The sequence below is a fragment of the Marmota flaviventris genome, chromosome 1 (assembly GCF_047511675.1).
Source record: "Marmota flaviventris isolate mMarFla1 chromosome 1, mMarFla1.hap1, whole genome shotgun sequence".
Lineage (NCBI taxonomy): Eukaryota > Metazoa > Chordata > Mammalia > Rodentia > Sciuridae > Marmota > Marmota flaviventris.
In genome coordinates, this window is record NC_092498.1 from 53586097 (window position 1) to 53598061 (window position 11965).

The following is an 11965-nucleotide window of genomic DNA, read 5'->3' on the forward strand; positions in this document are numbered from 1 at the left end:
ATTGGCTGGTAACTGCAGCTCACTCAGATGATGTCAGCCTTTGCTCTGAACCTGGAAGGCTGCCCAATGGTATAGCCCTTATGAGAGCAACTCACGTGTTCACTGTTATTTTACATGTTAGTAATTTATCTTCAACTAGATTCCAAGCAACATGACAGCTTAGGATCTTATATTTCTTTCCTATTATCTGCTGCAGTGTCAAACATGGTACACATACCTACAGGGGTCTGAAAAAATACCTATTGGTGAGTTGACTGCAAATTGCCCATTTATCTGTTTCACCATTAGGTTAAAGAAGGAGGAAAAAACATGGGTAAACTGCTAACACTATTCTGCTTCTCTTGGGGGGTGGGGGGAGTAAAGGAATTTAGCACTGAGTTTAAAGAGCTATTCCAAGCACTATTCAGCATTATTTCAGAGTCTACCATAAGATTCTGTCTTATGTGGTCTGGTTAGGAAGGACCTGTATAAGTCTGCATTGTGAAAACATAATTTCTCTACCCCATGAAGTCCTTCTGCCTTTGAGTAAATTATCCATATTTTATTAAAATGAAAATTTACTAGGGCAGAATTGATATATTTGACTTAATAAAAGGTATGTGACTTCTAGAGCAATTACTTCTGACTAGTGCTTTCGTTGAAAACATTTGTATCAGGTGACAGAAATCGGTATTACATAGATGTCCCTGGGATAAAAAGAAAAATATCTTCCCTGTTCTAGTCAGCTTTTTTGCTGTTGTAACCAAAAGACCTGACAAGAGCAATTTTAGAGTAGAAAAAGTTCATTTGGGGCTCATGGTTTTAAAGGTCTCAGTCCACAGACAGCAAGCTCCAGTCCTCAGGGCTTGAGGTGAGGCAGAACAACAAGGCAGAAGAGTGTGGTGGAGTAAAGTGCCTCAGGATATGGGACCAGGAAGCAGAGAGAGGCTTCTCCTCTCACCAAGGACAAAATATCTACCACAAAGGCACACCCCCAATGACCCACCTCCTGTAGCCACATTCTAACTGCCTACAGTTATCACCCAATTAACCTTATCAGGAGATTAATGCACTGATTAGGCTTAGGCTCACATAACCCAATCATTTCACCTCCAAACTTTCTTGCATTGTCTCACACATGAGCTTTTAAGGACACCTCATATATAAACCATAACATCCCTAGAACAGAGGGTAGCAGTCTTAGTTGACTGTGAGCGTGTTGTCTGTCCAACCCTGCCATCTACCCTGGGGTTAGTTAGCTGCCCACCTTCAACCACAATTCTACCATCAAAAACTGGGGTCCTGCAGAGTCAAGCCAGAATTGTTTTGTTTGGTTCTGTTTTGTTTGCATAACTAAATCCTAAGGGCACTTTTGTTCGGGTGCAGAAGCGATACTGAATTTTAGCAAAGCTTTTCTACCCAGTCTTTCCCTTAGTTTGTTGTTTTTTAAATAAAACTGACTCTCACTACTGAACACACACACTTGGACTATAATAGCTACCCTACTTTCCTACTTATTAGCTCACCTGGCTAGCACATGAGCTGATAAGGTCTCAGTCTCAAGTTTGGTCTTGAAGAACACTACAGCCTTGCTCTATACCAGAACCCATTTGGACCTATCATTTTGTTCTGGTTTCTTGACCAGTGACTACACCTTTAATGTTAATCTGTCATTATTCATAAAATAGGGTAAGTCAGTATGAATGGTTGAGAAATTGGAGAAGTACAACTCAAAATTCATGTCCAGCTGATGGGGAGACATAATACCTTCCTCTTCAGCAGCATCATAACCAATATACATGGTGCTTACTCTGTACCAGGGATTTGCTTAGGACTCTATGCATTTCATTTTACCAGCCTACATTAGAAATCTTATAAAGGAGGGACAATTGTCTACATTTTTAGAGATAATAAAGCTATATTTAGAGAGAATAACTACCTTGCTTAAAGTCACACAGTTAATATATATTATATCAGAACTCAAACCCAGCAAGTCTGGCCATATAACCTGAGCTATGTCATATAATTCATATTCATCTCTTAAGAATATCAGCATCACTAGATAAGTACTTCATAATATTCTATAGTTTAAATACACAGCTTCTGATAAAAAAGATAATATCTACAAGACACAAATATCTAACAAATCTGCATGAATAGGATATGGCATTTGCTCTATAAGCAATATAAATACAAGCATTCTGAGAACCCAAATAAATAGAATTAACATGACGTAGATACTTAAAGTATAAGAAATAGTCCACGAACTAAAGAAAGCTAGAGTTCACTCTCAATCCATGTGAAGGAAAGTAAGAGTAAGATGCTAGTACAAGGATACGTTACCATCCGCATGTCCCAGGGCTTTGTGGGGCTGTGGGGGATACACAGAGGCTCAGCCATGACTTCTCTGAATTAACCAGCAGATCTAGGGTTAGATTATACTAAGGAAACCAGCCTCCCTCTGCTCAGGAGGTACCCGGAAGAATCTTGGAGGGAAACTAAAGACCAACACTGAGAACACATGTTGACGGGCTTGCTGGGCTTAATGAAGGAAAGCTGCAGAGATTGGCCTCATCCTGGAAATAGATAAAGGTGGCTGTGGATAAATACTATTCCTAAACTCCTCCACCTTACCATCCTGGTGTTCATTATATGTTTAAACTACATAAAAATCACACGTATGCTTCGATGTTGTTAAGAGAGATAGGAAGAGTCCTCAATTATAGCTAAAAGAGATGAATCTGTCTTTTGCCAGAAAGTGTGTTATATCAATTAAATGGGTAAATAGGCCCTTTCCCCACCATGGGGAAGATGGGCCTCTTGTGACCCTCTATTGATTAAGATTGTGTGGAATGTTATTTGCAATCTCATTGCATAATGGAAATCAGGAGGCAGCTGTCATGGTTTCTGAAGACAAATTGCTGGGAGCTGAGACAAATCATAGCCTCCCTCATCTCTTACTGTTTCAATTCCCAGTTAATGTGTATCTTGCAGTTTAAGTTTCTTACATCAGTTTGCTCTACTGTTTCTGTAGTCAAAATGAGTAAAAGTGGCAGGATCTGGGTGACCCTGCTTTAGGAATCGTGTCCCAGTGACCATTACACCGATCACGACTCCCGAGCGATACATTATTTAATAAGGAACACAACTTCCAAAGGAGCGCACAATTAAAAATAGATGCATACAGCAGCTGCTGTGATTATGACCAACATGAACAGAAGTCTAACCAGGTAGGAGTCGAAAGAAAAAAGGCTGCTGTCAGACAGAATATTGTGAAATCTCGTTTTTGCTTTGCATCCTTTGACTTGCTAAGTCAGCCAGCAAGCAATTTGTATGGAGCGGTGGTTCTCAAAGCGTGGCCTGCAAAACAGCAACATCAGCATCACCTGGGAACTGTTAGAAATGCCAATTCTCAGAGCCCACCCTGAATCAGAAACTCTGAAGGTGGGCTCAGCAATCTGTGTTTCAACAAGCCCCCTGGGTGATTCTGATGCATGCTAAGTTTGAGAGCCACTGAACTGGAGCCATAAGACATCCTTCAAATTTTGTCTTCTGAGGAAGTTATAACCTTTGGTTGGGGCGGGGGGGACCTGTGAAACAGACACCTGTACTAAAATCAAATAAAATCACTGTAATCTTTAGTTTTTCTGTAAACCCAAAACTGCTCTAAAAAAATAAGACCTATAAAATAAAATTTTAAATACTGTTATCTTTAGGGTCAATTAGTAGAAAGAACAGTACTTTCCTTATATAGATCTATTTATTTATTGACAGCTACATTGACTTGTCCTAGAAAGGTTTCTAGACAACTTAAAAAAATATATATATATATATGGCATCCAAACACAAGCAATTCTCATGAAAAGATTTCTCGCTACTTTTAAAACAAACTCATTGTTTCAGGTACCCAAAGACAGGCATTTATCACTAAATAAGCTCTTAAAATGTCCTTTGTATTTGCTGTAGGATTTTCAGACCATTTGGGGCTACAGAAAAGAAAAAAGTAAGAAAGATTTAAATTCACCATGTTTAAATCTGTTCCACCCAGCCAGAGTCACAGAGCTTCTTTCACAGTCTGAGCACATCTCCACTACACCCATTCCAAGTTATGAAGGGCCACAGCCTGTGATGTATGCCTATGTCCCAGGAGTCTGCCCTATAGCAAGATGGTTGTGGTTATTTATTCATTAATTCAGCCCTTTCAATGGTCCAAGAAATGACCCTCTGATACCAAATTTCATTCGAGAGCTCACAGTGTTTGGATGAGGCTCTAACATTGTTAGGACTATTTTTCAAATGATAAAAGATCTTAAGAAATCAAAGGGAAGCTGGGCACAGTGGTGCACACCTATAATCCCAGTGATTTAGGAGGCTGAAGCAGGAAGATTGCAAGTTCAAGGCCAGCCTCAGCAACTTAGCAAGGTCCTAAGCAACTGACCAAGACCTGTCTCAAAATTTAAAAATAAATAAATAAAAAGGGCTGGGGATGTAGCTCAGTGGTAACATGCCTCTGGGTTTAATCCTCAGGATGAAGAAGAAGAAGGAGAAGGAGAAGGAGAAGGAGAAGGAGAAGAAAGAAATCAAAGGGACATAACCTTTGATTGCTTCTCTATCAGGGATTTGTAAAATAAATTATGGTCTATTCATATAATTAAAAATCAAGCAGCCATTAATGTCTTATGATTCTCAATCCTGGACAAATATTAGAATCACCTGGTAATTATTTAAAATGTATAAAGGCAGGGCTCTACCCCAATTTCATTGATCTTGGACAGGGTTGAGCATCCATATTTTTTAATTTTTTTATTTGTTCTATTTGGTTATACATAATAGTAAGATGTATTTTGACAAATTATGCATACATGGAGTATAACTTCCCATTCTTGTGGTTGTACATGATGAGGAGTTTCACTGGTTGTGTGAAATATGTGAGCACAGAAAAGTTATGTCCAATTCATTCTACTGTTTTTCCTATTCCCATTCCCCCATTCCTTTCATTCCCTTTGTCTAATCCAAAGTACTTCTATTCTTCCCTCCCCACCCTACCCACTTATTGTGTGTTAGCATCCACGATATCAGAGAGAACATTCGGCTTTTGATTTTTTAAAAAGCTATCCAGGTAACACTAATGTGCTGCCAGGGTTAACAATCACTGAGCAGACCTATATTAGCCAACATGGAAATCTCTCCCACATTTATTATTAAGTAGAAAAGAAAGTTATAAGACACATAGCTATTAATAAAATCATGTGTGCATGTGTAATTTTATTAATAGATGTGTTGGGATATAGACCCCTTCTATTTTACACTATTAAATTATTTATTGCTCAAACCTTTCAAAATGAGAATGTACTCATGCACTCTACTTATTTAAATTTTAACTTTAAAAATCTATTTAGAGAGAATATGAATGCGAAGGAAAACGAGGAAGCATGTGAAAATAGAACTCCCAAAATACACCATGTTTCCTTTTTTCTCCACACTTCTTCCTCCTTCTGTTCCTTTTTCTAAAAAAAAAAAAAAAAAAAGTATAAAAGAAGAATACACAAAATTCTATTTCTGTCCTATCTGCCCAAATATTATTTCCAATATTTGGGAGTAGGACAAGGGAGTGAGTGTAGAGATATGGTTGGTTCACTCATCCATTCAACATTTACTGATTTCCTGGACATGTATAAAGGAGATACACATGGATCCTGCCCAAAGTGCTTATGGTCTAATGGGGGATACACATGAGTACAGACAACTACAACAGTGAGCAGTACATGTTAAAAAGAGGAAGTACAGGAGGCTTCTTTGTACAGGTAACAAGAAACTTAATCTAGTCGAAGAAAGTGAGAAAAGACTTCCTTGGCAAAGTTGAAGTGAACCTTTGTGGGATAAAGAGTTCAGAATGGTAATCATTAAAGAGTTTTAAGAGAGAGAGATTACCAAGTGCATGCTTTTGACAGATCTCTCTGGGCTCATTCTCATCCAATGTCACTGCTTTGGGTCACTGGAAGAGAGTATCTGATCTAAAGTAAATGAGCTCTTTTCATAGTTAAATTAGAGCTTGCTACAAAGCCAAAGGAATGACTGAAGAAGTCTATCTTTCAATTTTCTGTTATCTATTTGCCCTTAAATAAGTCTTACATGAAATGTTTACCTCCTGTTGAGTTTATTGATTGTGGTCATTTATCTGTCCATCTAACTAGATGAGCCTGGATATGGCAGATTTACCTCTTCAGAGTTTACAGTTAATAAAATCCATTGTATGGAATAAATAACTTACAAAAACTTGGCTTTAGTGATTGCTACATTTGGTAGAGTCTCTTGAAAGAAAATATATCTTTGTTAACACAGCAAAGTAGGCAAAGACTTCCAGGGAAGTGGGATACTTCGCTGTATTTCATTTATTTCATATGAAGATCAATTTTAGCCATTTATAACCAGCGCAGTTCCACACAAGGAGAAATTATCTATCCCACCCACAAATGGATTGCTATTGAAAAGTCTCATTTGATTGCTTGGGAAGGAAAAATACATTACAGACTATCTAACCCCTATCCTTCAAGAGTAGAAAATTAACAATCCAGGTGAAGTTAACTAGAAAAACAGAAGAGGGAGAAATCTGACCCTGTCCTCTTACAACCCAATGCATCTTTGAAGACATCTTTCCTGCATTACCTGCAGCATCAGTGTGCTCTTTTTAACTCAGAATGTTCATCCTTTGCCCAAAGTTAAGACATATGATTAGTGTTTTGAGGAATAGACCTGATGTAAAGGAAAGGGCTAGAAATGTCTAGAAAAAAATGGCAACAAAATGGACCTCTTTATTAAACATAAATAAATTTAATCTATGGGCTTCCCAGAAGACACCTCATTTAAAAAAAAAAAAAAAACTATTTTTCAAGCTACCCAAACTCTGGGAGCTAGACACCTCTTTCCTGGGCTTGCTACAATACAGGAGGCCCTGAGGGGTCACTGCCACCTTTGTATTGGGCGGAACTATTCTGCAAACTTGCTTCCACTCTCAACACACCTGAGGGATATGGGACACTCCCACTCCTCTGAGAAAAGTAGCTCCCAGAGAGAGCAGGAAGGGGTCACAGATTCACTCACTGGGTCCTGCCATTGGAGAGGCAGATAGTTTTGATAACCTGACGCACACCCTTTGATGGGGGAAGAGAGAGTGACATAAGCCTCCACCCCCCCACACCCCAACCCCCCACCCCCACCCCAACAACCCCACCCCGACCCGCCAGGGTTAAGAACTATGGTTCTAATTGAGCATTCAGTATCCTTTAAGCCTAAGCCACACAGTGTTTCTTGCTCCCAGGTAGTGTCTCATTCCCCTTGTGCATTCATCTCTGAAATTAAAGGGACCTTTTTTTTTTCTTTTTTTTTTTTTCATTTGCTTCTGAGTTTTCTTTCTAAGAAGAAAAACAAAAAGGACAACACCAATTCCCTCTAGATCAAATGAGCCAGGCCCTCAATACTCCAGGCAGAGGTGGTGTCCATGTGGAGACTAAATGAACCCCCCCTGCTGAGGCTGGAATCTCCTTTACAAAGATGAATCATTTCATTCCATTTGATCCTGTGCAAATGAAATCCCTTCGGACTTAAACACAGATACACTAACATGCAGATGCCAGATAATACATGGATCTTTTGTAGGAGATTTGATTAGAAGAACATAGAGGGGCACAGGACAGGACAGGTTGTCACAGGAGAGACAAGACTGAAGAAAAGTAGAAGGGGATGCCTGGAGGATGCAGCCTCCTTCAGAATTCAGTTCAGACAAGTTCTGGCAGGTAGAGACAGACTTTTCCAAAATTGTCCAAAAAAAGAGAACTAAGACATTCAGAGGTAAGTTCTAGTTTGGGCCCAAATATTTTCTATAAAATTTTAAACAGGTTCCAGCCATGTTCTTCAAATCTAGTTCATGTTTATTGCTGAGCAGGAAAGTAAATTCACAAGTTGAGAGCTCTTTTATCACCCCTGATCAAGGTTAATTGTTTGTATGTTCTCAGACTAAGAGACAGGAATAGTGGCAGCACATGGATTTCTGTGCATCTGTTTAGATTCTGTAAGTCTTGTGCTGCTCTCCTGCAGGGGTCATAAACTTTCCTAAAATTTCCTTTCATTCAAGTCATAGCATTTGGCTTAAAAAGATGATTGTTTTTCAAAATGGAACGAATCCCAATCTCTAATGCTTTGTTAATCATTTCTTTGATAACTATACTAATATTTCATGTCAGTCCTAGCATTTGGGGTATAAACAGAAGTTATCCATATTGTAAAGTGGACCATTTTTTATCCCAAGAGCAACTATCATTATTTCATAATTAAAATCACTGTGGAGTGCTAGCTGGAGGTCGTATATCAATCATCAAAGTGAATTAATGAGGCACACAATAAATTGGAATTATCTAATTCGCATTCATTTGGTTTCAGGTTCAACTGAAAGACTGGCTGAGCATCTACACCCTCTCGCTGACTCACTTTTGAATGAGATCAATTTTTTGAATTCAGTAACTTGGTTAATAAACAGATTTATTTCCTGAGGGTTAAATGTGTCCACTCACCAGTGTACTGATGGTGTTAGTTATGACTTCTACCATTATCAGCGCCCCCTCCTGGCCAAATATAACCCACTCCCTATGGTCAGTCAAGAGTAGCCAGAGCAGCCTCCTGGAGTGCTGAGCAGTAGCTCAGGAGTTGGCCTAGAGCACTGACTCTGCCCAGAGGATCAATAGTAATCCTATCCCCTGGTCAGATGGAGTCCCTCCAGAATTATTCAAAACAGTAACAGAATCAGCCAGTGAGTAAGGAAAGAACAGAGCAGAAGGAAGCCAGGTCCAGCCTATGCAAAACAAAACTCCCCTCTCACCTTCAGATGGCCTGAAGTTTCCTTCAGCAGCCCAAGGAACCAAAGGTTCTGACAAAACCCTTCAACTGCATTTTCTCTTAATTAAATATACCTAACAACCTAACATGGTATTACTATTATTACAGTATTATTATCACCATCTTACAGACAAGCCGATACTGTGGTAAAAATTAATGTAAACAAGCTTTGAAAACCTCAGATAAGCTCATTATCTCTTCCACCCTACTCCTCAAATCCTTGCCTACTTTTGGCTGGACACTACAGGTAGGGGACAGATTCATAGGTATTAATGTGGGATTTGATGGCAATGGACATTAACATATAAGAAGAAGGTCAGAGAAAGGAGGTGATCGTTATTAGAGTTTTCCTCTAAGTATTTCTGAGTCATAGTCACTGAGTTAAGAACTGAAAAGGAATGCTTTGGAGCAGGCAAAGAGGAAGGTCAAATCAGCATGGGGGGAACAGTTGGGAAAATGGCTGAGCTAGACAAGACTCCCACAGCAGAAAATGCCGCACAGCACAGAATTGGAACCTCTGGGAAGGATCTGAGACTCCAGAGGGTGGGAGAACCCTGGAGAATCCTGGCTGGGCACCTTGCCTCCAGGAAAGGAGTCCATCAGCCCAAGAGAGATTATTGGCAAATGCTTAGCTTCCTTTGAGGGTTTCAGAAGACAGAGGATGAGGGCACCTTTGGCTGCCTATTTGATCCTGTGTCCTCTCACTACCAGGAGACTGAGCCTAATGTCCTCACTACCAGGAGACTGAGCCTAATGTCTTGCTCAAATGTCTGTGTGCTCCCTGGGGCCTGTGTGTGCCTCTCCAGTATGCCTCAGACACAGAGAGCTTCTACTCAATAGCCTCCTCATTTGAGGAAATTTCATCAAACTGAAATTGATGAAAGCTGCCTCTTAGCATTCTTTCCTCTAAACTAAGGGAATTCATATAGCGGCTGCGCAGCCTCTCAGGGGATGTTGGAGAGGATCCAGCATGAGACGTGGACCAAACTAGATGGGGCCCCCAAGATATCTTCCAAACCAGAAAGCCTTTGATTCAATCTCTTTCATCTTTTTTGTGAAGTTTTCTATCACTTTGTTCATTTTTGTCACTATGTCTGTCATCTATCCAACTTTAAATTTAATATTCATGGGAATCATTTCTCACAATAAAAAAATGAAGCCTCATTAATTCAGGTTAAGTTGGAAAAAATCAAGTCCCACTGAGTAAAAAATCAGAGTGAAAAGTATTTTCAATTTTTAAAAAATATGCCTGTTACAAAAGACTACAAAATGGATATTAATAAATAAGATGAGAAAGTTAATGAAAATGGTGAGTTACAATAACTATTTTTATAGCACTTTGTACTTTTCAAACTGTTTTTACATATAGTATTTCATATTGCCAATTTTATTCAACATATAAATTCAGTGTATAAGTAATAGATCATCAAACTTAAATCAAAGTGTCTTGATTTATCCTGTTAAATTTGAACTATTAACTCAATAAGAATTATATGTAATTATTCCAAGTCTGCATTGGAGCAGTTTGAATTAATGAGGTTCTGCTCTATTGTAGTTATAATAAGCCTGACAATTTTATGGCCATCTTATCTCCCAGAGTGTCACTCCCATCTACGCTTTAGTAATAAATACTGTTTCTTCACACAGGAACTTTTGTCACAACAGAGCATCTCACCTTAGAGAAGTCTCACCAAGTAAATTATCTCATACATACCTCAAACACCGATGAAACATGCTGTATGATCAATGTGCTAAGTATTCATTATTCTCTAAAAATGCTTGCTTTAATTAAAAATGAACCTTACTGAGGATATCATTCCAAGATAGTAAGGACCCAATATGTCACAGACCTTACCATTTTTCTCTTTATTTGGGAAAAACAGTTACGATTGATCCAATTGATTGTAAATAGTAGAATTAAAACACGTGTAGAAACCCAGACACAGAATGCCCCTTCTGAGGAACCTGGTGACACAGAAAGGGTCTACCTATAGGCATCCTCATCTTCACTTTCTTCTTTAATCCCCGCTTGGAGTCAACCATTTACAAGGATCAGAAAGACAATGCCTTTACCTACCTTAAAAAGTCTTAAAATGTTAGCAACCATGATGGACACGGAGCTTGCGGCAGCACCTATGACTCCAGAAATCTTGTCGGGCTTGGTGAAAATGGGTGGATCTCCATTAGCGCACTTCACATCAGAAGCGTCTTTTTCTATTAATGCCTGCACGAAGGTAAGTGACTGCTCCAAAGCATAGGTGTCCCTGGAGCATGTATCAAGGATCCGGACGCCCAGAGTGATATTGGAGAGGAGATCAGGGTCCTTGTTAATCTGGTCGATTGCATAAAGCATGGCCTCAAGTCTGTGGATCCCCTTTTCCTTCTTCAACTCCCCACAAGGCACCCCTCTCTCTCCCTTTGCATGTACAGGGAAGAGACCCCCCAAAATGATGTCCCCATCCACTCGTATGGAATGGGCATACTCCTGGCTATGAGTTCTTTGCATCATTGTGAGGATCCAGTAGAACTTGGCGGTCAAGAGGAAGAAACAAGGGCAAGAGGCTGATCGCTTTCCCTCGCATACCATTTTCTCCACAAGTGGTGTTGCAATCCAAGACCCAAAGTTTATTCTTGCCACAGAAGACGGGGGACCACCTGAGGCTGCACCTTCTGGAGGCTACCATCAGGTCCCATGGGGGAAAGGCTCTGTGGGTTTCAGCAAGTTGTCTTGATGTGAACGTCACAGTGAAATTCCATCAGACCCTTAAGGTTCAGTTTTACCCCATATAAAGTCAACTTGCCTGGAATGATGCAAAAATTAGAATAACATCTGAGGTTCTGATGTTGGCATGAGGTCAACGATTCACGTCCTTGAAGTCAGCCCTGTAGCAGAATTATTCCTGAGGGTAGGGGGAGGGAAGAAAAGGCGTTCAGTTTAGTGGAGCTGATTTTTGTATATCTAAGCCCTGTTTAAACCAACCTCTTTTTTTTTTTTTAATTTCCCCTATTCGGTAAGAAACTAATTCTTTTTGTCCCCCTGTGATTCTGAACACCTGGCCACACTGCATCTAAACAGGGAGATTGATGACACTTTTAG

General features: G+C 39.6%; 1 protein-coding gene across 2 annotated transcripts in view; it reads right to left on the minus strand.

Moving 5' to 3' along the window:
• Positions 1-11743, minus strand: part of Grm8 (glutamate metabotropic receptor 8) — a 754509-nt gene extending 742766 nt beyond the window's left edge. For both annotated transcript variants that reach the window (XM_034635666.2, XM_071607761.1), the window contains exon 1: positions 10946-11743. In XM_034635666.2, the coding sequence (XP_034491557.1) occupies positions 10946-11455 (510 nt within the window). In that variant the 5' untranslated portion in view covers positions 11456-11743. The remainder of the gene's footprint in view (positions 1-10945) is intronic.
• Between the last annotated feature and the right edge of the window lie 222 nt (positions 11744-11965).